The sequence below is a fragment of the Salvelinus sp. IW2-2015 genome, linkage group LG21, assembly GCF_002910315.2.
Source record: "Salvelinus sp. IW2-2015 linkage group LG21, ASM291031v2, whole genome shotgun sequence".
In the NCBI taxonomy this organism is placed as follows: domain Eukaryota; kingdom Metazoa; phylum Chordata; class Actinopteri; order Salmoniformes; family Salmonidae; genus Salvelinus; species Salvelinus sp. IW2-2015.
The window spans coordinates 4,717,261-4,744,973 of record NC_036861.1 but is presented as its reverse complement, the minus strand read 5'-3'; the positions used below and the strand labels follow the sequence as shown (position 1 = coordinate 4,744,973).

The following is a 27,713-nucleotide window of genomic DNA, read 5'->3' as shown; positions in this document are numbered from 1 at the left end:
TTGAATTGAATTGAGAGAGAGAGTAAAAGAAAAAGATCCAATCACGATTTTTCTTTGCTGGTCTCTGGGGAGATAAATCTAGCTACCTAAATCAGCCATTGGCTAGGCCAACAGAAGCTAGATAAAGGCATCTGCCATTTAACTGTATTAGAGCAACATTTGGAGTGACAGTGGAATCAACCAATCACATTTTGACTGAGTAAATAAAACCGAATAAAAACATCTGTTTTGTCCAGGACTGGAGTCTACACAGAAGGTGCACTTTTGCCAATCAGAGCTTTCTACAAACAAGCCATTTGCCACATGGGCCTGCCATCATTCATTTTGAACTGGACTGTGTGTTTATAGGCAGTTGCAACAGTGTGACTTTAGATAATTAGAATGCATTAGCCAGAAGCCACAAATTACACCTGAATGGATTTCTGCAAATATGTAAATACCACGGGAGTCCTCTTACATTTGGGAACTTTACAGTCCTATTGATCAAACAACCAAGACAAGGTAGGCTCTCTCTCCCTCAGTAATGCACAAGATAAACAAATAATGCAAGCCAGAGCAAGATGAGCTAAAATCTAACAAAGGAACATTAGATAAACCCTCTTAAACTTTTTGAGCTAGTTGACCATCAAAATTGTACTGATAAATGATGGAGAACTGTAGCCTCCTCATCCTTCTGCAGCTTGCCTGCCAATGTATGCTTGTCCCAACAAAGCACCCAAGCTCACTGTCTATAGCTGGCTAGCCTCCTAGCTAGCTACTTCCAGACACAAATGAGAGAACACCTCACTCTGACCCTTTTACTCAACGTAGCAGAGCTGGTTAGGCTGTTTTCATGTTATCTAGAGCGTGCTTGACTAACTATTGCTTTTTTTGCCTATGTTTACTGACCCTGTCATATTCAGCAGGTGTTGCGCATTTGTAAATTCATCAGTCGTTCTGTGCTAAATTGGAGTAGATAGCCAGAGTGAATTTTCAAACGCAAGATATACGCTAATTGTATAGCTGTCATTCAAGTTCTTGTTACCTAACCAAATGACACCTGCACCTCTAGCTGTGAATAGCCACCGGAAAAACGATATGAGGGGAAAAAGTCAGTCACTCCTCCAATGGCATGGCATCCTCCTAGCAGCTAGCTAGCTAGATACTCCAGCCTATTAGTCACGTTATGACAGACTTGTGATCATTGCCCTTGCTAGTTTGATTGTATTGACATTCCCAACCTTAGTTACATTTGTCCGTTTTTGTTCAGAATATTGAGTCATTGAAACTGAAACAGTGCATCCCAGGATGCAGCAAACCATGTACCAGGCCAGCTGTGATTTACAACCGGATAGCAATATTTTTTGGAATACCAAGAAATGTATTGGCTTAGTGTATGTTATGGAACATAGGTTTTATTTAACTCAATTTTTAAAACCTCTTATAAAGTTGATTTTGTAGCATAAACTGGGAATTTGATATTTTTGACTGATATTATGATTGTCTGTTTGTTTCATATCTGCAAAGTAGTTAAAACGCTGAAGTGCCACTTTAAACTTTAGGTCACCGGTTACTTTGTGTGCTAAATGTTAAATGTTTTTTTTTGCAATGGGAAGTAATAGATGTTTATAGAAAGAAAAAAATATGCTTAAACCACATCAATGTGATTTGATGGGCCTGTCAGGGCTTGGTTTCCCTGTGGGTGGGCCTCTCCACCCAGGCCCATCCATGTCTCCGCCCCTGATGACAATTGCGCATCACAAATAGACTACTAACCAACATTTCGGACTAAACTTTTTCAATACCTGGTTTGCATAGCCATTGTTGCCTTAGTTAGCATTTACTGGTAGATAACATGTATTGAAACGTCTTTCTTACCCTACCGATGTTAAAACCAGTCGAGAGCTGCTCAGATTATATTCCGTTGGACTAGACTGTGTGAATATATTTCACGTGCTTTGCGTTTTGTGTAGGCTACTTTGTGCATGATTTCACAATTGTACTACGTAATTGATCAATCGTATACCTCCACCACGCTACTTTGATACGCATCAGTAGGGACTAAGAAGTGAGTATAAGCAATGACCACTGAAAAAAAATATGGGTATAAGGCTTCAGGGCTCCCGAGTGGCGCAGCGGTCTAAGGCACTGCATCTGTGCTAGAGGCGTCACTGCAGACCCTGGTTCGATTCCAGGCTGTATCACAACCGGCCGTGATTGGGCGGCGCACAATTGGCCCAGCGACGTCCGTTTTAGGGTTTGGCCGGGGTAGGCCGTCATTGTAAATAAGAACGTGTTCTTAACTGACTTGCCTAGTTAAATAACAAATAAATATATACCTGCGTATACCCTCCAATAGATGGGTGCGCTGGTATTACGGTTGTTTTAAGAATCTCGAACCTGTCACACACTGAAGGCCTGCCTATAGGTTCGCCACTGCGCAAACATGTCTATAATAGATATAAAGGCGTTTAAGATATTCATGTTTCAAGAAAGGAGTATATATATTGGGCCTGGCGAAATTATGAAGCCTCACTGTCCGAGACCAAATGTATCCGACACCGAGCCAGTCAATATGTGGTCTCAAGACTGAGTACTACAACACTGGGCAGAGGCAGTTTTATTTTTGAAATAACTTCAATACCTACACCAATATATTTCAGTGACAATCAGCTTGAATATTGTTCTTCTTTATCAATGTCACAAAAATTAACAATAGTTTTGAAAGGATTCATGTTCAGCATTCCACAAAAAAAAAAACAGGAGTACAGCCCTCCTTCACCCGTAGTGTGGTGGTATAAACTTGTATTACACCTAAACAGTAGTGCCTGGCAGATGTGTATTGTGTACACTCGAGTTGTGTGTAGCCTGTTGTAGCAAGCTAGCTAGCTACTTGGATGTGGAAACGTCTCATACAATCGTCGGGCGCCCACGTTACGATTGGTGATAGGTACTAGACGTCAAATGCGACAGTTAAGAGGATAGCTAGCTACCTTTCCCGGTTTTGCCAAATTCAACAAACAAGCGTTCATTAGCCACTTCCTGTATCACATCTGGCCGGTTTTGACCGCAGTCCAGCACAGTTAGCCAGCGTTAGCAAACTAGCTACAGGTAGTTATCTAGCTAATACGTCTAAAATTAAGCGAAGATTTAAGCAACTTCAATTCTAGAATATAGCTAGATGTTTGTCGTGTGTATTTTTGCATGTATTGTAAGACTACCTTGCGTAGCTTGCGAACTATTTAACGCTAGCTAACGTTAGAACGTTGTTGCAGTGGCTAGCTTTTTTTGTCCTTTCCAGTTTCGGCCACGATCGTCACATAAAGGCAATTTAAAAGATTGCCCCAACAATCGCAGCCTCATCCTGCCATGAGATCACCCTAACAATAAATATTGGGGTGAAGATGGCTGCAGAGCTCTTTCCCACCAAGAAGCTGGGCCCAGCATCCTCAACCAACACAGCTGTGCAGCAATACCAGGAGCAGAACCGGAATAACAACAACACCATTCACAGCTGCAACTGGCAAGGGCTCTATCCTACCATCCGAGAGAGGTAGGTGACCCTAGTAAGCAGTAGTTAAACTGGGAATCTAATGCCTTTTGAGGAGAGACGATGTGTACATTGAATAGATTTTAAATGGCCAAAGAAAACCAATTTCCTGGGTCTACCAGCTCATACATGCAGATACTGAAGTCTGAATGTGATGCCATTGACACTGTTTGCTAATCATATGACTCATGCTTTCACAGGAATTCAGTCATGTTCAACAATGAGTTGATGGCAGATGTTCACTTTGTCGTTGGCCCCCCAGGAGGAACTCAGCAAGTACCTGGGCACAAGGTAATCAGTCATCTTTAAACCTGTCCAACGTATGTGAGTAACTAACTGAGCAAGACCAAACACAACATGTTCAGACAGATTTATCTGTTGCGTCTGCTAAATGACCAAAATGTCAAATAAAATGCAATTGGCTGATATTTCTCCACACCAGCCTCTTTATGCTAAATCCCTTTGCAAATCTCTAAATTTCTTACATAATTCATGTGTACATGTATATTCTCTCCACCTTCTGTCCCTTATCCATCCTCCCACCATAACTTGCTCCCTTTTCTTTGCTCCTCTTTTTCCTCATGTGACTCCCTATCTTCCATGTTGTCCCTCAGTATGTGCTGGCTGTGGGGAGTTCTGTGTTCCACGCCATGTTTTATGGTGAACTGGCAGAGGACAAGGAAGAGATCCGTATCCCTGATGTGGAGCCTCCCTCGTTCCTAGCCATGCTGAAGTAAGTGGCCGGCGCCTCCTGACGTCTCATTAGATGCAGTCCCAGTGTTCATTGTACATTTCAGAATGTCGTATTCAGGTTAGAATGTCTTCCTTTGAATAGGCAGCAGACAATGCAAGGGCATGTGAACTTATAAAGTTAGCCTTCCCATAAATGAGAAGTTGAAGTGAACTTGTCAAGCCCTCATCTGACTCTCCCCACTCTGGTCTGGCAGGTACATCTACTGCGACGAGATCGACTTGTGTGCCGACACGGTCCTGGCTACGCTCTACGCCGCCAAGAAGTACATTGTGCCCCACCTGGCTCGGGCTTGCGTCAACTTCCTGGAGACGAGCCTGAGCGCCAAGAACGCTTGTGTGCTGCTATCCCAGAGCTGCCTGTTTGAGGAGCCCGACCTAATGCAGCGCTGCTGGGAGGTGATCGACGCCCAAGCCGAGCTGGCGCTGCGCTCCGAGGGCTTCACAGACATCGACTCGGTGACTCTGGAGAGTATCCTGCGCCGCGAGACGCTCAACGCCAAGGAGATGGTGGTGTTCGAGGCGGCATTGAGCTGGGCCGAGGCCGAATGCCAGCGCCAAGACCTGACGCCCACCATTGAGAACAAACGGCTGGCGCTGGGCAAGGCCATCTACCTGATCCGCATCCCCACCATGACGTTGGATGACTTCGCCAACGGTGCGGCACAGTCGGGTGTGCTGACGCTCAACGAGACCAATGACATCTTCCTGTGGTACACGGCCGCCAAGAAGCCTGAGCTGCTGTTCGCCAGCAAGTCGCGCAAGGGCCTGGCGCCACAGCGTTGCCACCGCTTCCAGTCGTGCGCCTACCGGAGCAACCAGTGGCGCTACCGGGGCCGTTGCGACAGCATCCAGTTCGCCGTGGACAAGCGAGTGTTCATCGCCGGCTTCGGCCTGTACGGCTCCAGCTGTGGCTCAGCAGAGTACAGCGCCAAGATTGAACTCAAGAGGCAGGGTGTGCTGCTGGGCCAGAGCCTCATCAAGTACTTTTCAGATGGTTCCAGCAGCACATTCCCAGTGTGGTTTGAATATCCTGTGCAGATCGAGCCCGACACATTCTACACGGCCAGCGTAGTGCTGGACGGCAACGAGCTCAGCTACTTTGGCCAGGAGGGCATGACTGAGGTGCAGTGTGGCAAGGTCACCTTCCAGTTCCAGTGCTCTTCAGACAGCACCAACGGGACAGGTGTGCAGGGGGGGCAAATCCCTGAGCTCATCTTTTACGCTTGAGGTGTCAAACGTGAGGGAAACGTAACACTCCTTCTTTACGGTCACAGTAAATGCACCCCTCCGGATGTTCAGAAAGCATAATCTCTTAACTATGGCTTTAAAAGTGTACCTGGTTTGGAAAAAACAAACATCCAATTTATTGTGAAGGTTATTTAGTTCAATATTCAATTGCCTTATGAGTATGCCGGACCTAGTGTAGGACTCTTGTTGAAATGACCCCAAAAAAATCATATTTTAAATGAAGGATTGGCATTTGTTCACATTTAACTGTTTACTCATTTGTTTTACTGTTTATGAAGCACAGTTCTCATTTAACAAGATTATTAGTATGTTGTAGGTAGCTTTTTTGTTTTTACTTCAATCATTCCTATAATTTTAAGGAAAACACTACAACTTCAATATAAGGTATTTCAACCTGTGCAAAAATCGACGTTGATGTAGAGGATACTTAGGGTATAATCAAATATTTTTGTAACTTGATAAATAGTTTATACATTTTTGATGGTGCAATTTCTAAGATTTTCTATTGCTAATATTGTTACCTCTAAGTTTCCCCTTGGGTTTTCTGTGAGATGAATAAACTGAGAATAGACATCAAACGGAAATGTAAACCTGTGCTGAGGTTTAAGATACTTGAGTATGTTGCTGTCTCAGTGTTAGGCCCTTGTATGTATATAGCTAACTATTGTTTGCACTACTATTGGTCCTCTTTTCAAATGGGACAGCCTTTTTGTATCTTGCTTCCTTGTATACACTTTATTTTTGACCTTGTTTTCTCTGAAAATCAGTATGAAGTGTCGCCGTGCTGTGAGTTTGACAGTGTCAATGGACCTATGAATGTGTACTGTTGTTGCATAGCAAAAATAAAATGAACCAGTTCTGTAAAATTGTGTGAAGTGTCTTCTTTTAATATATAAGTGTTTTAAAGGGCTCAGACTGGGGCTATAGAGCAGGTTTGTATAATTTAGAGTAAAAAAAATACTATTCAAAGATCCATGAAACCACCATTTACTGTTGGCAGTCCCCCAGAACATGTTTTCTACAAGTGTCTCAATGTTAATTAGCATTTTATACATTCAAACTATCTTCAACTTCGTGTTCCTGATTAGGCCTCTTGTAGAGTGATAGTTCAAAATAAAAGTGGGCAAGGCTTGTCTCAGGCATCTCTCACACACACACACACACACACACACACACACCAACAGTCTCTTCATCACAAAGAGATAGTGTAGCGTAAGGCTGCTGCACATAGCTACTGGTTAAGAGTCCATAGCTTTTCACCCAGAAACGTAGTCTCCAATAGTCCAGTTAGAAAGGCCTACGTTGTCTTTTGTTTCTTTCGTGCTTGAAACTGCTCTGTTTTGTTCATAATAGACTTGATAAGCATGGACAGTCCGGGGTCCATTTTCTTGGTGGGTTCAGCCACTGCCTGGCCACGCAATTGTTTCCTGTTTCTTTGCTCCCACTACCTGTGTGGGCGGGGCCTCTGAGCTCCTGGTCGCGCTGGCGCTGCTTCTCGACCTGGATGCTCTGGGTGGCCTTGGTCTTCTTGTAGCCCGGGTCGAACGGGTCTAAGTTGTAGAGGTGGGAGGTAAACATGGCCTGGAAACGAGGGTCCTTCACGTCCACCTGTCAGTCAGAGAGAAGGGATGGAGGGGGGGTGGGGTGTTGAGATTTCATTGAAGTCTACAAAAAAGCCTTGACCGTGAAACAAATTGTGCCACAGAAAAATGGTCCTTAAAGTTAATGAACTTTGGCAAAGTTGTATGTGTACCAATTCCACCTTATTCCAGGTAATTTAACCTAAATCCCATATCAATGAGTGTATTCATGACGCTTCTGATTTGAGACTTTTACGAAATCATTCATTGATGTCAATGGGAAACGATGGTAGGAAACAAGTCAAAATACAAGCTATTTCTTTGCCATGAAAAGAAACCAAAAGGTTGCTCCGACCTGGAAGTCGTCCTCCTCCAGACCCGTGTTGTCCTTCTTCAGAAGCTTCTTCCTCTTCTTTTTGCTCAGGTTCTGCTCATCTACGATCTTGTCGTAGTTGAAGTGTTTGTGCTTGTCCTCGTCGTCCATGAGCAGGGCCATCTCAGCCTGTGGGTTAATGGAGAAATAAAATGGCTTACTTTTGATCAGCTTACTCACAAACCGTGTCAAGACATCTGTTCACAAAATGTAATGTGCAGACTTCTGAATACCAGTAACAGTATTAAGTCCATTGCATTAGTGTATAAGAATGCTTTCAACAACACGTCACTGACACCTACCTTTTGTTTCTCCAACTCCTCCTTCTCTTCAGGTGTCCTCTCCTCRACCTTTTTGTTTTTCTTGCTCTTTGCTTTCTTTTTCAGATCTGGGAGATTAGGAAAAAAACAAGGCATGGTCATAAAAGCATATTGTGATACGTTTTACCGGTGCACTTGAGTAAATGTGGCAACTGATTGAGTATGATTCATGACACAACTCACCTGTAGGACCAAGCTCTTCAGCAAAGAATGGGTCATCAAAGTCAACGTCTGGAGGAAGCGCATCGTCACTGAGGTCCGAATCATCTGATTCCTGAAGGAAAGAAAAGTCTGTCGCTCTCCAGTACAGTGTGTGTGAGACATTTAACAACAATCTTTAATCTAGTGATCTCACCTGCTTTCCTTTGGTCTTCTTCTGCTTTTTCTTGTCCTTCTTCTTCTCAATGAACTCTTCCCAGGGTGTCAGCTTGTCCTTTCCTTCTAGCTTCTCCTTCACCAACTGTTCAGTTGTTTCCTTCAGTCCTGAGGTGAGGAAGATGGTGTAATTATGAGGCTGCTTAGTGGTTGGTTGTGCCAACTAAATGCAATTTGTACTGACAAGAGTCAAAGTCAGACTATCCGACAGAAGGAAAAAGTTGTTCTGACATATCGTTGACCGTGTACTTGAGCTTGAAGCGATCGTCGTGGAACATCGACTGGAAGCGCTTGTCAATCTTGATTTTGTGCTCTTTCTCTGGCATTTCCCAGAAGCGTGGGTCCCTTTTCACTTTTTGGAAGCGGTCATCGCCAATTTGGCCCTTTTCGGAAGCCATGATGACTAAGTCGTCAGAGGAGTATCTGTAGAGAGGACAGACAGTTTGTCAATGGAAGTTATTAGATAACATGGAAGGTAATATCGCACAAGATCAGAGATTAATAAAGAAAACAATATGAGTTATTATCCTTTCTACATACATACTACCCTCTTACTTACTAATACTATCATACTTGTCGTAACAACCAAGAACAGCCTACCTCACATGTAAGCTTATTAGAGCAATTCTTGTGCTCAGTACTCAATTCTGATTATGCAGATCTATTGATGTCCAAACTGAACTGAATAGAAGTATTCAATACTGCAGATCAGAAGCTAGTACTGCAGCCTTCCGCTATTTACTTTTGAAGCGCATAAATGTAACATCTCTAGCGAGCTACTCTAACTACAGTAAGAGATGGTAGATTTGCTCCAGTCTATTGATATCCACCAAAGAAATATATGAAAGTAACTAGCTAGGGACAATTCCATGGTAACGGAATTATGCGGAGTCTCCTATTTTTCACTTTAAAGTGTATGCTAAACAAGCATCTTCTTCAGTTTTATTCTGTTACCAAACTTTGAATCTACACAGTTGTTCTTGTAAAATGTTCAGTGGAAATTATATGTTATATGATTTCTTAAACTTTTAACATCAAATGGTTTTTGTTTGGTATACATTTTGAAGTGAAAAATGTATACCAAAGTCTCAACGTAATTCCATTACCATGGAATTGCTCCTAGATCACTGTTAAACTCAAGCCACAGAGGGCTGAGCTGGTTTTCGCACCTCCCTGTACTTGATTGATGAATTAAGGTAATTGATTAGTAAAGAACATTAGCAAAAACCATCAGACCCTAGATTAGACGAGTTTATTAGTCACGTGCATAGGGTCACAGATGTAATTGCAGGGTACAGTGAAATTCTTAAGCTCCGAGCTCCAACAGTGCAGGTCAAAAAGAGAAGAGAATGAAATAATAATAAAAGTAATAAACACATATTTAAAACTTTAACAATGATAGGCCCACCATATAATGAGTTTGACACCCCCATAAAGATAGAGGATTCATCTTTGTATCTGTGCCGCTATATAGGGTGTTCACCCATAAAATTATTTATTCAATCAAGGTATATATAAAAGTCCAAGCCCCATGTTTCTACCATACAGTGGGGCAAAAAAGTATTTAGTCAGCCACCAATTGTACAAGTTCTCCCACTTAAAAAGATGAGAGAGGCCTGTAATTTTCATCATAGGTACACTTCAACTGTGACAGACGAAATGAGAAAAAAAATCCAGAAAATCACATTGTAGGATTTTTAATGAATTTATTTGCAAATTATGGTGGAAAATAAGTATTTGGTTACCTACAAACAAGCAAGATTTCTGGCTCTCACAGACCTGTAACTTCTTCTTTAAGAGGCTCCTCTGTCCTCCACTCGTTACCTGTATTAATGGCACCTGTTTGAACTTGTTATCAGTATAAAACACACCTGGTCCACAACCTCAAACAGTCACACTCCAAACTCCACTATGGCCAAGACCAAAGAGCTGTCAAAGGACACCAGAAACAAAATTGTAGACCTGCACCAGGCTGGGAAGACTGAATCTGCAATAGGTAAGCAGCTTGGTTTGAAGAAATCAACTGTGGGAGCAATTATTAGGAAATGGAAGACATACAAGACCACTGATAATCTCCCTCGATCTGGGGCTCCACGCAAGATCTCACCCGTGGGGTCAAAATGATCACAAGAACGGTGAGCAAAAATCCCAGAACCACACAGGGGGGACCTAGTGAATGACCTGCAGAGGGCTTGGGACCAAAATAACAAAGCCTACCATCAGTAACACACTACGCCGCCAGGGACTCAAATCCTGCAGTGCCAGACGTGTCCCCTGCTTAAGCCAGTACATTGTCCAGGCCCGTCTGAAGTTTGCTAGAGAGCATTTGGATGATCCAGAAGAAGATTGGGAGAATGTCATATGGTCAGATGAAACCAAAATATAACTTTTTGGTAAAAACTCAACTCGTCGTGTTTGGAGGACAAAGAATGCTGAGTTGCATCCAAAGAAACACCATACCTACTGTGAAGCATGGGGGTGGAAACATCATGCTTTGGGGCTGTTTTTCTGCAAAGGGACCATGTATCGTGAGATTTTTAGTGAAAACCTCCTTCCATCAGCAAGGGCATTGAAGATGAAACGTGGCTGGGTCTTTCAACATGACAATGATCCCAAACACACCGCCGGGCAACGAAGGAGTGGCTTCGTAAGAAGCATTTCAAAGTCCTGGAGTGGCCTAGCCAGTCTCCAGATCTCAACCCCATAGAAAATCTTTGGAGGGAGTTGAAAGTCCGTGTTGCCCAGCAACAGCCCAAAACATCACTGCTCTAGAGGAGATCTGCATGGAGGAATGGGCCAAAATACCAGCAACAGTGTGTGAAAACCTTGTGAAGACTTACAGAAAACATGGACCCTCTGTCATTGCCAACAAAGGGTATATAACAAAGTATTGAGAAACTTTTGTTATTGACTAAATACTTATTTTCCACCATAATTTGTAAATAAATTCATTAAAAATCCTACAATGTGATTTTCTGGATTTTTTTTCTTCTCATTTTGTCTGTCATAGTTGAAGTGTACCTATGATGAAAATAACAGGCCTCTCTCATCTTTTTAAGTGGGAGAACTTGCACAATTAGTGGCTGACTAAATACTTTTTTGCCCCACTGTATATGGTTAAAAAGTTACCGATGATTTTCTCAGAGAATTTAGCATGTTTAGAGTGAATGGAATGTTGTCACAGGCATGATCAAAAAGTGGTCACTGCTCAATAGAACTCAGTGGCGCTGCGCCGTGGCAGAACGGAGCTAACTTCGAACGTCAACTGACAAGCTAACTAGTGGCTGCAGGTTGGTGAGTGTAAACATGGGCTTTTTAAAAACGAAATCCGCTGAATACAAAACTAAGTAGGGACTAAATATATTTATTTACAAAGCTAGAAGACTGAATTTCAAAATCCACCCTCCACAATAATCTGTTCCTGTTTTCATTGTGTATTTCTGAGTCTTTACCTTTAAATCGCCATAGAAACAGCCCCTCTCAACAAAGATTGATCTTGGTTATAGACAATGAAAGCCAAGGATCTGGAGGATGAAAATGTATCAAGTTGATTTTGATTTGTCCAACCAGTGGAAATACCTGCAAATAGTACCTCCTCACAACACCAAATATGGCAGAGATACAACCAAGCGTGGCACAGTCTAAACTGGCAATGGTCACAGCAAATTAACTTTCTTATTTGATCAACACAAGTATATTAAGGTTATAATATTGTAGCAAACAATCTAATCTAATCAAATGTTATTTGTCACGTGCGCCGAATACAACAGGTGTAGGTAGACCTTACAGTGAAATGCTTACAAGCCCTTAATCAACAATGCGGTTAAGAAAAACATGTGCAAAAGTATTTACTATAATAAACTGAAGTAAAAAAGTAATAACAAATAAAAATGAATTAAAGAGCAACAATAAAATAAGTGGCAAGTCTATATACAGGGACAACCGGTACAGAGTCAATGTGCGGGGGCATTGGTTAGTCGAGGTAATTGAAAGAATATGTACATGTAGGTAGAGGTAAAGTGACTATGCATGCATAATAAATGGGGGTGGGGGGACAAGGCAAATAGTCCGGGTAGCCATTTGATTAGCTGTTCGGGAGTCTTATGGCTTGGGGTGCAGAAGCTGTTAAGAAGCCTTTTGGACCTAAACTTGGCGCTCTAGTACCGCTTCCCGTACGGTAGCAGAGAGAACTGTCTATGACTAGGATGGCTGGAGTCTGGCAATTTTTAAGGCCTTCGTCTGACACCACCTGGTACAGAGGTCCTGGATGGCAGGAAGCTTGGCCCCAGTGATGTACTGGGCCATACGCACTACCCTCTGTAGTGCCTTGCAGTCGGAGGCCGAGCAGGTGCCATGATACATTCTATGTAATTTATAATGACACAGTGCAAAGAAAACCACATTTCGACAATAATTTCGTAGCACCCTCTTGAATTGCCTCGTTTTTCTCTACATTGTACAGCAGCAAGTGAACGCCCTACATTATAGCATCTGTGACAGCACCATTGTAACATGTTTTATTTAACTAGACTAGTCAGTTAAGAACACATTTTTATTTACAATAATGGCCTTCCTGGGAACAGTGGGTTAACTGCCTTGTTCAAAAGCACAAAATATTTTTACCTTGTCAGCTCGGGGATTTGGTCCAGCAACCTTTACGGTTATTGTCCCAATGCTCTAACCACTAAGCTACCTGCCACCCCATTGAGGCCATCTCAACTTTAAAATAGTCAATTTTCTTCTTCACAATTGGCTGATCCCTTCTGATGACCCAGTTGGACATGCCTCAAACCGGATCATCAGGAGGGATCAGCCAATGAAGTTGGAAGTCCCACCCAGTTGACGACATTAAAATGGTGGAAGCCCTCAACGGCGCTTCCCATGCTAAAAATGACCTTTGGCCACTAGAGGCATCTATCATTGTTTATGTGCACTACAGGGACTGTAGTGACGCCACTTGCACTGAGATGCAGTGCCTAAAACCGCTGCGCCACTCGGGACATAAGCTAATTCCTACTCTCTATTAGTAGTAGTAGTAGGTACACTGCACCAATGTGCAATATTGCCCTGGGCGCATACTACTCAAACAAGTGAGTGTTTTATTGCATGGGTTAGCAAGCAAGCCAACACGTTAGATACATGAGTCAAACATGTAAACAACACTTGAGGGCCATTCCAAGAGCTGCAGTTAGCATAAAGAACACAATTCAAAGTGTAAACTGAGAAATAATTGGCAGAGATAACGCGTGCAAACGTATTTTGGTGAATAGAGACTTACAAAAACAACTTTTCGGAAGAAATTGTACCGCTACCCACGTGTTCTCCCAGCATGCACCACTTTCGTGACCTTTTTCTTGTCCCGCCCCTTTTTGCATACGGCAAGCCAGGCAGTACAAAACCACAGTTCAGTCCATATTCAATACATAAGGCATGCCAGGCAGTACAAAACCACAATTCAGTCCATATTCAATACATCATGTATTCAAATTCAATACATACATTTACCAATATAAATGTATCATTTGAGCTTTAAAATGAAATCCGCACTATATGCATTAGCCTTTACAACAAGAAGAAGCGGACAGACTGAAATCCAGTTCCACATTTTTTATCAACGAAGGACAAAACAGTTCCATGTTTTATGTTTGTCCACTGTGTCGAGGTCATTCAATGTGGATGACTGGAAGAACACACCAAAAATTAATTTGTTATGCAATGGTTTGCTACTTATTAGCGCGTTAGTCGGTAAACAATTTGTAAAAATGAACAATGCAATAGGTAGTCGTTTTCTCAATGGTAGTTGTGTCTGCCGGAGAGTCTTGAAAATAGGCAGCGTTAGATTGCTGGTCCCTCACCAACATGATGCAGCTCATTCGCAAAGAAATGTCATGACAGCTCATTCAATGTTTCCACCGGTGAGAGAGTTGTCTCCTAAAATTCGGTGTTCACAAGGGACTGAAATTCAGAGGCAGTTGTCGGGCAGGGCTGGAGGTACAATGAATGTATTTGACAGGACTATGAAGAGGAGACAGAAGAAATGGGCTGCATCGCTACAAGACGGTGACAAATATGACTATCTGAGAGACGAGGTATACTGTAGCTGTATTTGTATGAGATAGTTTGTCCCGTCCTAGCTCTCTTTTATCCAAGGAAATGTATGTATTCTGGTACTGTTCGTATTCATTTGCAGGTTGGAAGCAGAGTTGCAGACCGGGTCTATGACATTACAAGGTAAGGCAACAGAAGTTGTGATGCATAGACGTAGTGTATGAAAATTGTCACATTCGTGGCACTGTTGAAATTAAAAGTTTATATTTGTGCATGTGAGGGTGTGTATTTTGCTGACATTTTGAACTTATTTTCACAGGACATTTCCTTTGGCTTTGGACATTGGCTGTGGGAAAAGTCACATTGCTGAGCATTTGCACAAGGTAGCCTTCAATGGTTGTTCATAAAGAGGCGGGGAGCATTTTAAACAATAACAGCATTCCCCACCCGTTTCAAGAGTCAATGGGTACATATCATACATTTATAAATCCAAAATGGATGTAGATTGCCCCTTTTTAAGGTAGGGAAAACATCAACTCACAAGATGTATGGCTTTCTGAATATTGAATTGTGCTTCCATTTTCAGGAAGTAGTTGAGCAGCTCTTTTTAACTGACATCTCAGAAAAGTCTTTGGTGAGTTATATCCAATTAAATTACTAATAGGAATTATAATATGTAATTCTGTTGGAACACCCATAGCCTAAGTGGAATGATTGTATTTATGAGCAGAGACCACATCAATAGATTGATGGAATATTCTGTAAAATCAGAGGCATGTTATGGAGGTTTTTTTTCTGGATGATCTAACACTCTTCTCGCTCCTCAGAGAAACACAAGAGAAAGTGAGATCCCTACCCACTGTGTCATGGCCGATGAAGAGTTTCTACCCTTTAAAGAAAACACATTTGATCTGGTGGTCAGCAGCTTGAGGTGATTTGGCCCTGTAGATGTTTCTGACATAATATTCGATTTGAGCCATCCAAGTCATATTCCCCAGGGTTTTGAATGGCTTGCTTGCAACACAAAATAAATTCGTACTGTATGTTTCTCCTGTTTAGCCTACACTGGATCAATGATCTCCCTGGAGCCTTGAGACAGGTAACTGACAGCCTCATATTATAATTTTTTACATCAGTACTTTGTCTATTGCCTTTTGCCGGGCTGTTTTTCCAAACACGTTACCTTCTTAAAACATCATATTTACGCATAGGATTCAGGATTACAACAATCCTGGTTCTTCAGTCTGTATCACTGTGCTGTCATTATAATCCCGCTCCCGTCCCAAAGATCAACCAGGTCCTGAAGCCAGACGGGGCGTTCATTGGGGCCATGGTGGGCGGGGAGACCCTGTATGAGCTGCGCTGCGCCCTGCAGCTGGCTGAGCTCGAGCGGGAAGGGGGGTTCTCCCCCCACGTGTCCCCCTACACGGCCGTCACAGACCTGGGCAACTTGCTGGGCCAGGCAGGCTTCAGTATGCTGACAGTGGTGAGGCCTTGGGTGTCCCTAGCCATAGATATACAATATAGGCTAATGTGAGTGTTCTATTTAATTCTGTGGTCCTAGCTGTGAATCTAGCGATTAGCTAGAAATTATAATGATGCCCCAATTTTTGTGTTTGAGGCAAGCGATTTATTACATTTTGTTTTTCTGTAGGACATTGACGAAATTCAAGTGCACTATCCTGGGATACTTGAGGTCATGAGTGACCTGCAAGGTAGGCCTACTGTATACCGCAGTTATACTGTTGTAGATCTGTGCTTTTTGTTCATACTGAGTTTTTATAGTTGAATTGTTTCTATTCATCTTCTCATAGGTAATTGTCTCATAGGACAGGCAGTTAAATAATGTTTAGCGCCTGAATGCTGAGTTTTCACCGTTGTCTCAACTCTCCAGGTATGGGGGAGAGCAACTGCGCTTGGAACAGGAAGTCCATGTTGCACAGAGACACCATTTTAGCTGCAGCTGCAATCTACCAAGGTGAGCTACATAGTAGATAAATACATACTTGAAATGAAACCATCTTATACCATTATTATCATCCATACATACTGTTCCAGGCTGGCAGCATTCTGGATCATTGCTACTCTAACTTCCGCAGTGCATACAAAGCCCTCCCTCGCCCTCCTTTCGGCAAATCTGACCATGATTCCATTTTGTTGCTCCCAGCCTATAGACAGAAACTAAAACAGGAAACGCCCGTGCTTAGGTCTGTTCAACGCTGGTCCAACCAATCGGATTCCACGCTTCAAGATTGCTTCGATCACGAGGACTGGGATATGTTCCGGATAGCCTCAGACAACAACATTGATGTACAGTCGTGGCCAAAAGTTTGAAGAATGACACAAATATTAATTTCCACAAAGTTTGCTGCTTCAGTGTCTTTAGATATTTTTGTCAGATGTTACTATGGATTACTGAAGTATAATTACAAGCATTTCATAAGTGTCAAAGGCTTTTATTGACAATTACATGAAGTTGATGCAAAGAATTTGCAGTGTTGACCCTTCTTTTTCAAGACCTCTGCAATCCGCCCTGGCATGCTGTCAATTAACTTCTGGACCACATCCTGACTGTCGGCAGCCCATTCTTGCATAATCAATGCTTGGAGTTTGTCAGAATTTGTGGGTTTTTGTTTGTCCACCCGCCTCGAGGATTGACCACAAGTTCTCAAAGGGATTAAGGTCTGGGGAGTTTCCTGGCCATGGACCCAAAATATTGATGTTTTGTTCCCCGAGCCACTTAGTTATCATTTTTGCCTTATGGCAAGGTGCTCCATCATGCTGGAAAAGGCATTGTTCGTCACAAAACTGTTCCTGAATGGTTGGGAGAAGTTGCTCTTGGAGGATGTGTTGGTACCATTCTTTATTCATGGCTGTGTTCTTAGGCAAAACTGTGAGTGAGCCCACTCCCTTGGCTGAGAAGCAACCCTACACATGAATGGTCTCAGGATGCTTTACTGTTGGCATGACACAGAACTGATGGTAGCGCTCACCTTGTCTTCTCCGGACAAGCTTTTTTCCGGATGCCCCAAACAATCGGAAAGAGGATTCATCAGAGAAAATGATTTTACCCCAGTCCTCACCAGTCCCATCCCTGTACCTTTCACAGAATATCAGTCTGTCCATTATGTTTTTCCTGGAGAGAAGTGGCTTCTTTGCTGCCCTCCTTGACACCAGGCCATCCTCAAAGTATTTGCCTCACTGTGCGTGCAGATGCATTCACACCTAACTGCTTTCATTCCTGAGCAAGCTCTGTACTGGTGGTGCTCCGATCCCGCAGCTGAAGCAACCTTAGGAGACGGTCCTGGCGCTTGCTGGACTTTCTTGGGCGCCCTGAAGCCTTCACAACAATTGAACCGCTCTCCTTGAAGTTCTTGATGATCAGATAAATGGTTGATTTAGGTGCAATCTTACTGGCAGCAATATGCTTGCCTGTGAAGCTCTTTTTGTGCAAAGCAATGATGACTGCACGTGTTTCCTTGCAGGTAACCATGGTTGACAGAGGAAGAACAATGATTCCAAGCACCACCCTCCTTTTGAAGATTCCAGTCTGTTATTCAAACTCAATCAGCATGACAGAGTGATCTCCAGCCTTGTCCTCGTTCAACATTCACACCTGTGTTAACGAGAGAATCACTGACATGATGTCAGCTGGTCCTTTTGTGGCATGGGCTGAAATGCAGTGGAAATGTTTTTTAGGGATTTAGTTCATTTGCATGGCAAAGAGGGACTTCATCTGATCACTCTTCATAACATTCTGGAGTATATGCAAATTGCCATCATACAAACTGAGGCAGCAGACTTTGTGAAAATTAATATTTGTCATTCTCAAAACGTTTGGCCACGACTGCATACGCTGATTCAGTGAGCGAGTTTATGAGCAAGTGCATCTGGGATGTACCCACGGTGACTATTAAAACCTTCCCCAACCAGAAACCGTGGATTGATAGCAGCATTCGCGCAAAACTGAAAGCGCAATCCACTGCTTTAAATCATGGCAAGGCGACCGGAAACATGACCGAATACAAACAGTGTAGCTATTCCCTCCGCAAGGCAATCAAACAAGCGTCAGTATAGAGACAAAGTAGAGTCGCAATTCAACGGCTCAGACACGAGACGTATGTGGCAGGGTCCACAGTCAATCACGGATTACAAAAACAAAACTAGCCACGTCGCGGACATGGACGTCTTGCTCCCGGACAAATTAAACAACTTCTTTGCTGGCTTTGAGGACAATACAGTGCCACTGGCACAGCCCGCTACCAGAACCTGCGGGCTCTCCTTCACCGCGGCCAACGTGAGAATTGTTTAAACGTGTTAACCCTCGCAAGGTTGCAGGCCCAGACGGCATCCCTAGCTACATCCTCAGAGCATGCGCAGACCAGCTGGCTGGTGTGTTTATGGACATATTCAATCAATCCCTATCCAAGTCTGCTGTTCCCACATGCTTCAAGAGGGCCACCATTGTTCCTGTTCCCAAGAAACCTAAGGTAATTGAGCTAAACGACTATCGCCCTGTAGCACTCACTTCCGTCATCATGAAGTGCTTTGACTAGTCAAGGATCATATCACCTCCACCCTAGACCCACTCCAATTTGCTTACCGCCCCAATAGGTCCACAGACAATGCAATCACACTGCACACTGCCCTAACCCATCTGGACAAGAGGAATACCTATGTAAGAATGCTGTTCATCGATTACAGCTCAGCATTTGACATCATAGTACCCTCCAAACTCGTCATTAAGCTCAAGACCCTGGGTCACCCCCAGGTGGTGAAGGTAGGAAACAACATCTCCACCCCGCTGAGCCACAACACTGGGGCCCCACAAGGGTGCGTTCTTAGCCCTCTCCTGTACTTCCTGTACTCCCTGTTCACCCATGACTGCGTGCGCACGCCTCAAACTCAAACCAACTCAAGTTTGCAGATGACATTAGTGGTAGGCTTGATTATCAACAACAACGAGACGGCCTACAGGGAGTAGGTGAGGGCCCTCGGGGTGTGGTGTCAGGAAAATAACCTCACACGCAACAAAACAAAAGGAGATGATCGTGGACTTCAGGAAACAGCAGAGGGAGCACCCCCCTACCACATTGACGGGACAGTTGGAGGCTGAAGAAATTTGGCTTGTCACCGAAAACCCTCAAACTTTTACAGATGCACAATCGAGAGCATCCTGTCAGGCTGTATCACCGCCTGGTACGGCAACTGCTCCGCCCACAACTGTAAGGCTCTCCAGTTAACTTAACAGCCCTTCACTGACACAGAGGTAGGCTATTTGAGAGCACGGATGGGTGGAGGAATTGACCAACACATCTATAGATATAGCAGCCAGTAGCCTAATTTTGTCCGTCAAAACAGGTAGGCCGCCCTCTTATTTCTTAAGTAGGAATAAATAGGCTCCAACACAAAGCCCTGGTAGTGAAGTGTAAATAAAATGAAGACGTTGAAATGAATTATGCCTACTCGAATTTGCTTATTTTCATCACCATGAGCTGTCCATTTCCGATTAATAGTGCCCCGGCTGCTGCTTCAAATTTCAGCACCACGATGTAAGTTACTCGTACCTGGCTTATTGTGAGGTCGATAACTCTGATAAATAGGCCTACATTATGGGCAAGAATTTTATTTTTAATAAAGTCAATTATAGAGTTATCAAAGTTGACCTCCGGTCCTCCTTTTATATACACCATCCCGGCAGCTATCGGTTTCTGTGCTTTTCGAGCATGCTCTTCGTAGCCTATAGGCTATGGATTATTTGATTGAGACCGTACTAAATAGCCTGTAGGCGCACTTGATATTGCGCACCCAGCAGAGAATCAGATGAGGGGTGGCATCGGGCACACATCGATATATAGCCTAATAAGCCACTGAGAAATAGACATTTCATCAATTACATTACCCTCCCTTGGACTAGTAAAAAAAATAATACTAAACCCTCCCCTTGACAATTTGAAAAGGCATGACCTTCCCCCATTTTCCTCTAGGTACCCATTCTGTACATTTTTATACGTCCCTAAGCAGAAGTAACTGATCAAACTTCTGCTTTAGAGAAGTGATCACCAACTCTGGTCCTGGAAAGCTACTGGGTGTAGGGTTTTGCTCCAGCCCAGCACAAACACACCTGATTCAACACATCTCGATGAGCAGATGAATCGGGTGTGTTAAGCGCAGGCTTGGAACAAAATCATGCACAACCAGCAGCTCTCCAGTACCGGTTGTTAACCAGCCTGACCCCTGCTTCAGATGCCGATACTGTATTTGATTGATTTCCCTCAGAGATGTATGGGAGTGAGAATGGGTCTGTTCCTGCAACATTTGAGATCCTCTACATGATTGGTTGGAAGCCTCATGACTCCCAGGTGTGTGATCTTCGCAAATCACATTTGCAGAAATATAATGTCAATGACAAATGGTGAAGATGTTGAATGCTGTTTTGTTCTTGGCAGGCGAAACCAGCGAAAAGAGGCTCTGCGAACGTGTCGTTCGGGGACCTCTCGAAGATCGGCCAGCCATCAACTAAAGACAAGTCGTAGGAAAAAATATATCTGCAGCCATTGTATAAAGAAATAAGTATGGGGTGAGTTCCCCAATGAAAGTATTGGCGAACTACTAAAGTAGATCGGTGACTGGTTCCCAAGAGATGTCCACTCAGTGACATCAGTCAGATGTCACTTTTTCACTGATACTATCAACACAGATTCAGTGTAAGCCAGACAGTGATTGAGAAAGGCTACAACACTGTGTGTTTTAACAGTGACTGATATACATGCTGTATGACAGATAATTAGTTTCTCACCAGTTAAGAGCAAATGCATACATTTCTACAATACATTTATTATTTAGTGTTTGTGTTCCTGTCTTACCATGCTTCGTGTTCCTAAAATAAATGCAATGATATATAAATCTCCACTTTGTCTGATGACGAACTGTATGTATACTGTTTATACTGTGTTTACATCTGAAGGTAATGCTGTTTGTCAGAAGTGGAATTCAAAATATGAACATATTGGACTCAAATGCCAAACCCACCACTGGTGTGCGTGGTCAAAGAGCTCTATTTTCATGTCATCTGACCATAGCACCACCTGGAGTTTGATAAACGGCATTGGTATTTGGACCAGCGAGAGCATCCTCACCCGTTGCATCACAGCCTTTTATGGCAACTGCTGGGCAGCCAACCTTAAGGCGCTACAGAGGGTAGTGCGTACATCACTGGGGCCAAGCTTCCTGCCATCCAGGACCTATATACTAGGCAGTGTCAGATTAAGGAACAAAAAATTGTCAAAGACTCCAGTTACAAGTCATAGACTGTTCTCTCTGCTACCGCAGGGCAAGCGGTACTGGAGCGCCAAGTCTAGGTCCAAAAGGCTCCTTAACAGCTTCTACCCCCAAGCCATAAGACTGCTGAACAATTAATCAAAATGGCCACCCAGACTATTTACATTGACGACTCCCCCACTTTGTTTTCACACTGCTGCTACTCGCTGTTTATTATCTATGCATAGTCACTTTACCCCTACCTACATGTACAAATTACCTCGACTAACCTGTACCCCAGCACACTGACTCGGGTACTGGTACCCCCTGTATATAGCCTCATTATTTTGTGCTATTTGTAAGTCGCTCTGGATAAGAGCGATAAATGTAACGTACATATACCAGGAGCTGTGCCAGGCCCGCCGCCACGTCTGACTCATCCATATAATTCACTGGCTTGTATGCGAAGCAGTAATTGTTTCAAAACATCTCCTGCCATGTCACTGATGCGTTGTGAAAGTGTTGTTTGATGAAGCCATTTTTTTCCCCCCCAGCATTGTCCCAGCCATATCCGCGTTAGTAGGAAGAATGAAGTCCTCCACAATAGTATGGGGCTTGCCTGTCCTAGCCACTCGGTAGCTCACCACATAAGACGCTTCTAGCCCTTTCTTATTAATGGTATCTGTTGCTTTTATACATGTCTTACTACTCAAAAGTTGTCTTTATTATCGCTCAAACTCCTGTGGCTTATTTTTCAAATTGTCATGTTTTGTTTCTAAATGTCTGCGCAAGAGTGAAGGTTTCCCGCAAGAGAGTAACGATTAATGTGATTGGATGTTAATTATTTGGCTCCCGAGTGGTGCAGCGGTCTAAGGCACCAGGACAACATGAGAGGATATTTTTAAAGTACTGGAAAGCTTTGTGACATCAAATGGACTTTGGTGGCCAAGATGTGTTGGTGTCTGTACTGATGGTGCAAAAGCTATGACATGGAGACATAGTGGAGTAGTAACGCGCATGCAAGCAGTTGCTCCCAATGCCACTTGGGTACACTGCAGCATCCACCGAGAGGCTCTTGCTGCCATGGGAATGCCTGACAGCTTGAAAGACGTGTTGGACACTAGTGAAAATGGTTTGTTAAAGCAAGGCCCTTGAACTCGTATTTTCTGCATTATGATATGGGCAGTGACCATGTAACGCTTTTACAACATACAGAAGTGAGCTGGTTATCAAGGGGCAAAGTATTGACACGTTGTTTTGAATTGAGAGACGAGCTTAAAGTTTTCTTTAATGACCATAATTTTTCACTTGTCTGACCGCTTGCACAATAACAAGTTTCTCACATGACTGGCCTATCTGGGTGATGTTCTTTCCTCGCCTGAATGATCTGAATCTAGGATTACGGGGACTCTCCGCAACTATATTCAATGTGCGGGACAAAATTGAGGCTATGATTAACAAGTTGGAGCTCTTTTCTGTCTGCATTAACAAGGACAACACACAGGTATTTCCATCATTGTATGATTTTTTGTGTGCAAATGAACTCAAGCTGACGGAAAATGTCAAATAGTGCACCGGAGTGAGCTGGGTGCGCAACTACTTTCCCCGAAACGGACGACACAAACAACTGGATTCGTTATCCCTTTCATGGCCTGCCTCCAGTTCACTTCCCGATATCTGAACAAGAGCGCTTCATCGAAATTGCAACAAGCGGTTCTGTGAAAATTGAATTGAATCAGAAGCCACTGCCAGATTTCGCGATAGGGCTGCGTTCAGTTTCTTGCCTTGGCAAATCGCGCTGTTAAGACACTGATGCCCTTTGCAACCACGTACCTATGCGAGAGTGGATTCTCGGCCCTCACTTGCATGAAAACTAAATACAGGCACAGACTGTGTGTGGGAAATGATTTAAGACTGAGACTCTCTCCAACACAACATTGCAGAGGTATGTTCATCCTTTCAAGCACACCCTTCTCAACCTGTGGCGAGTTATTCACAATTTCTGATGAACAAATAAGGTTTTACATGTAAGATGGCTAAATAAAAGAGCAAAATGATTGATTATTATATTATCATTTGTGCCCTGGTCCTATAAGAGGTTGTGACAAAAACACTCACTCATTCTTATGTTTAATAAATGTATTGTATAGTGTGTGTGTGGCAGGCTTACAATGATGGCAAAAAACAACATTTGAGAGTGCGCTGACCCCGGTGCTAGAGGGGGTACGCAGCTGGAGGTTGAATGTTTGAAGGGGTACGGGACTATAAAAAGTTTGGGAACCACTGGTTTGAATTGAAGAGGGCAGTCCATTGGCACAGACAAATGATACCAAGGATCTGGAAAGATTCTTTATGCATGAAGGGTCTAAGATCCCTCCCAATGTGTTCTCCAGTCTCATTAAACATTTTAGAGAAAGGATCAGTGTCGTTATCCTCGCAATGGTAGGGTGCTGGAGTACTGAAAATGGGTGCCAATATATTTTTTTTTAGATTGAGGCATTAAAGACAAAAAGGATCCATCAAACGCATATGGTGTGTCATGGTCGTCTCTGACTTGTGGCCAGACTCGCTCAGGTGGAACAAACTTGCAACTTTTTTCAACGCTGAATTGAATGGCATTGAGAAAACAAAAGGTGCCAATATTTTTTTTTGCCAACATCCTTTGTGAATCTCAAAGTAATCCAAGAGGTAATCATCTAGTTTAAAAAAAAATCTAAACTTTCTTGTCCTTGGGTATTTCTGCATTGCCTATTCTGGGAAGTAAAATGTGATATTTCAGTTTTGTATTTTGAATACATTTCTAAACCTAGTTTTGCTTCGTCATTATGGGGTAGATTGATTAGGGGGAAAAAACGATTTAATACATTTTAGAATACAGCTGTAACAAAATGTAGAAAAAAGGTCAAGGGGTCTGAATACTTTCCGAATGCACTGTAATTCACATTCTAAGTATTTAAGATTACACCCATTTGAACATGAGTTATGCAAGAATTGTTTCACCTCCCACACATGCGGTGACCTCACCTGGTCTAAATGAGGTCTCTAGAGACAAAACCTCTCATCATCACTCAATGCCTAGGTTTACCTCCACTGTATTCACATCCTTGTCTGTACATTATGCCTTGAATCTATTCTTCTGCGCCCAGAAACCTGTTCCGAACGCACTAGACCAGTTCTTATAGCCTTTAGCCATACCCTTATCCTACTCCTCCTCCTCCTCTGGTGATGTAGAGGTTAATCCAGGCCCTGCAGCGCCTCGCTCCACTCCCATTCCCCAGGCGCTCATTTGTTGACTTCTGTAACTGTAAAAGCCTTGGTTTCACGCATGTTAACATTAGAAGCCTCCTCCCTAAGTTTGTTTTACTCACTGCCAACCCGGATGTCCTAACCGTGTCTGAATCATGGTTTAGGAAGGCCACCAAAAATCCTGAAATTTCCAACCCTAACTATAACATCTTCCAAAAAGATAGAACTGCCAAAGGGAGCAGAGTTGCAATCTACTTCAGAGACAGCCTGCAGAGCTCTGTCATACCATCCAGGTCTGTGCCCAAACAAATCGAGCTTCTACTTCTAAAAATCCACCTTTCCATAAACAAGTCTCTCACCGTTGCCGCTTGTTATAACCACCTTCTGCCCCCAGCTGTGCCCTGGACACCATATGTGAATTGATTGCCCCCCATCTATCTTCAGAGCTCGTACTGTTAGGTGACCTAAACTGGGACATGCTTAATACCCCGACCGTCCTACAATCTAAGCTAGATGCCCTCAATCTCACACAAATTATCAATGAACCTACCAGGTACAACCCCAAATCTGTAAACACGGGCACCCTCATAGATATCATCCTGACCAACCTGCCCTCTAAATACACCTCTCCTGTCTTCAACCAGGATCTCAGCAATCACTGCCTTATTGCCTGCGTCCGTAATGGGTCTGCGGTCAAACGACCACCCCTCATCACTGTCAAACGCTACATAAAACACTTCAGCGAGCAGGCCTTTCTAATCGACCTGGCCCAGGTATCCTGGAAGGATATTGACCTCATTCCGTCAGTAGAGGATACCTGGTTATTCTTTAAAAAAGTGTTTTCCTCAACATCTTAAATAAACATGCCCCATTCAAAAAATGTTGAACCAGGAACAGATATCGCCCTTCACTCCAGACCTGACTACCAGTGACCAGCACAAAAACATCCTGTGGCGTACTGCATTAGGATCGAATAGCGTCCGCGATATGCAACTTTTCAGAGAAGTTAGGAACCAATATACACAGGCAGTTAGGAAAGCAAAGGCTAGCTTTTTCAAACAGAAATTTGCATCCTGTAGCACAAACTCAAAGTTCTGGGACACTGTAAAGTCCATGGAGAATAAGAGCACCTCCTCCCAGCTGCCAACTGCACTGAGGCGCGGAAACACTGTCACCACCGATAAATCCACGATAATTGAGAATTTCAATAAGCATCTCTTAAGGCTGGCCATGCTTTCCACCTGACTACGCCAACCCCGGTCAACAGCCCTGCACCCCCCACAGCAACTTGCCCAAGCCTCCCCCTTTTCTCCTTCACCCAAATCTAGATAGCTGATGTTCTGAAAGAGTTGCAAAATCTGGACCCGTACAAATCAGCTGGGCTAGACAATCTGGACCCTCGCTTTCTAAAATTATCCGCCGCAATTGTTGCAACCCTTATTACTAGCCTGTTCAACCTCTTTCGTATCGTCTGACATCCTCAAAGATTGGAAAGCTGCTGCGGTCATCCCCTCTTCAAAAGGGGGAGACACTCTAGACCCAAACTGTTACAGACCTATATCTATCCTACCCTGCCTTTCTAAGGTCTTCGAAAGCCAAGTTAACAGATTACCGACCATTTCGAATCCCACCGTACCTTCTCTGCTATGCAATCTGGTTTCCGAGCTGGTCATGGGTGCACCTCAGCCACGCTCAAGGTCCTAAACGATATCATAACCGCCATTGATAAAAGACAGGATTGTGCAGCTGTCTTCAACGACCTGGCCAAGGCTTTCAACTCTGTCAATCACCACATTCTTATCGGCAGACTCAACAGCCTTGGTTTCTCAAATGACTGCCTCGCCTGGTTCACCAACTACTTCTCAGATAGAGTTCAGTGTGTCAAATCGGAGGGCCTGTTGTCCGGACCTCTGGCAGTCTATGGGGGTACCACAGGGTTCAATTCTCGGGCCGACTCTTGTCGCTCTTGCTGCTGGTGATTCATTCTGTATACATCTGGCCTTTCTTTGGACACTGTGTTAACTAACCTCCAAACGAGCTTCAATGACATACAACTCTCCTTCCGTGGCCTCCAACTGCTCTTAAATGCTAGTAAAACTAACTGCATGCTCTTCAACCGATCGCTGCCTGCACCTGCCCATCCATCCAGCATCACTACACTCTGGACGGTTCTGACTTAGAATATGTGGACAACTACAAATACCTAGGTGTCTGGTTGAACTGTAAACTCTCCTTCCAGACTCACATTAAGCATCTCCAATCCAAAATCAAATCTAGAATCGGCTTCCTATTTCGCAAACAAAGCCTCCTTCACTCACGCTGCCAAGCATACCCTCGTAAAACTGACTATCCTACCGATCCTCGACGATGTCATTTATAAAATAGCCTCCCACATTCTACTCAGCAAATTGGATGCAGTCTATCACAGTGCCATATGTTTTATCACCAAAGCCCCATATACTACCCACCACTGCGACCTGTATGCTCTCGTTGACTGGCCCTTGCTTCATATTCGTCGCCAAACCCACTGGCTCCAGGTCATCTATAAGTCTTTGCTAGGTAAAGCCCCACCTTATCTCAGCTCACTGGTCACCATAGCAGCACCCACCCGTAGCACACGCTCCAGCAAGTATAGTTCACTGGTCACCCCAAAGCCCTTTCCTACTTTGGCCACCTTTCCTTCCAGTTCTCTGCTGCCAATGACTGGAATAAATTGCAAAAATCACTGAAGCGGTAGACTCATATCTCCCAGATCACTGCACATAGCCCATTTTTGCTCCTTTGCACTCCAGTATCTCTACTTGCACATTCATTTTCTGCACATCTATCACTCCAGTGTTTATTGCTAAATTGTAATTACTTCGCCACTACGGCCTATTTATTGCCTTTACCTCCCTAATCTTACCTCATTTGCACACACTGTATATTGTGTTTTTGACTGTATGTTTGTTTATTCCATGTGTAATTCTGTGTTTGTGTTG

At 43.5% G+C, this 27,713-nt stretch overlaps 2 protein-coding genes across 6 annotated transcripts; both read left to right on the top strand.

Annotated features, from left to right (window-relative positions):
• Window positions 1-233: 233 nt before the first annotated feature.
• On the top strand, window positions 234-6,461 carry LOC111982301 (BTB/POZ domain-containing protein 3). 4 transcript variants are annotated; one of them, XM_024013868.3, is made up of 5 exons: window positions 234-501; window positions 3,281-3,532; window positions 3,730-3,820; window positions 4,144-4,262; window positions 4,477-6,461. In XM_024013868.3, the coding sequence occupies exons 2-5, from the start codon at window positions 3,384-3,386 to the stop codon at window positions 5,507-5,509; spliced, it is 1,392 nt and encodes a 463-aa protein (XP_023869636.1). In that variant the 5' UTR covers window positions 234-501; window positions 3,281-3,383; the 3' UTR covers window positions 5,510-6,461. The 4 variants fall into 4 exon arrangements, with proteins under 4 accessions (XP_023869636.1, XP_023869634.1, XP_023869635.1 ...); XM_024013866.3 differs by lacking the exon at window positions 234-501 and adding an exon at window positions 1,712-2,047; XM_024013867.3 differs by lacking the exon at window positions 234-501 and adding an exon at window positions 2,289-2,929.
• A 7,348-nt stretch (window positions 6,462-13,809) lies between these two features.
• ndufaf5 (NADH:ubiquinone oxidoreductase complex assembly factor 5) lies at window positions 13,810-21,138 on the top strand. 2 transcript variants are annotated; one of them, XR_011473772.1, is made up of 11 exons: window positions 13,810-14,267; window positions 14,369-14,409; window positions 14,546-14,609; window positions 14,813-14,860; window positions 15,054-15,157; window positions 15,286-15,325; window positions 15,515-15,712; window positions 15,881-15,941; window positions 16,121-16,204; window positions 17,712-20,588; window positions 20,676-20,692. XR_011473772.1 is itself a non-coding variant. In XM_024013869.2 (11 exons), the coding sequence occupies exons 1-11, from the start codon at window positions 13,941-13,943 to the stop codon at window positions 20,760-20,762; spliced, it is 1,137 nt and encodes a 378-aa protein (XP_023869637.1). In that variant the 5' UTR covers window positions 13,815-13,940; the 3' UTR covers window positions 20,763-21,138. The 2 variants fall into 2 exon arrangements, 1 of the variants encoding a protein (XP_023869637.1); XM_024013869.2 differs by having other exon boundaries at window positions 13,815-14,267; window positions 20,506-20,588; window positions 20,676-21,138.
• Window positions 21,139-27,713: the final 6,575 nt, after the last annotated feature.

Coding starts and splice junctions, on each gene's coding strand:
- ndufaf5 (XM_024013869.2), top strand. CDS start 13,941: ATGAACAATGCAATAGGTAGTCGTTTTCTCAATGGTAGTTGTGTCTGC. Junction 14,410..14,545: donor CGGGTCTATGACATTACAAG/GTAAGGCAACAG, acceptor TTATTTTCACAG/GACATTTCCTTTGGCTTTGG. Junction 15,326..15,514: donor TCCCTGGAGCCTTGAGACAG/GTAACTGACAGC, acceptor CCCGTCCCAAAG/ATCAACCAGGTCCTGAAGCC.
- LOC111982301 (XM_024013868.3), top strand. CDS start 3,384: ATGGCTGCAGAGCTCTTTCCCACCAAGAAGCTGGGCCCAGCATCCTCA. Junction 3,821..4,143: donor AGCAAGTACCTGGGCACAAG/GTAATCAGTCAT, acceptor GTTGTCCCTCAG/TATGTGCTGGCTGTGGGGAG. Junction 4,263..4,476: donor TCGTTCCTAGCCATGCTGAA/GTAAGTGGCCGG, acceptor CTGGTCTGGCAG/GTACATCTACTGCGACGAGA.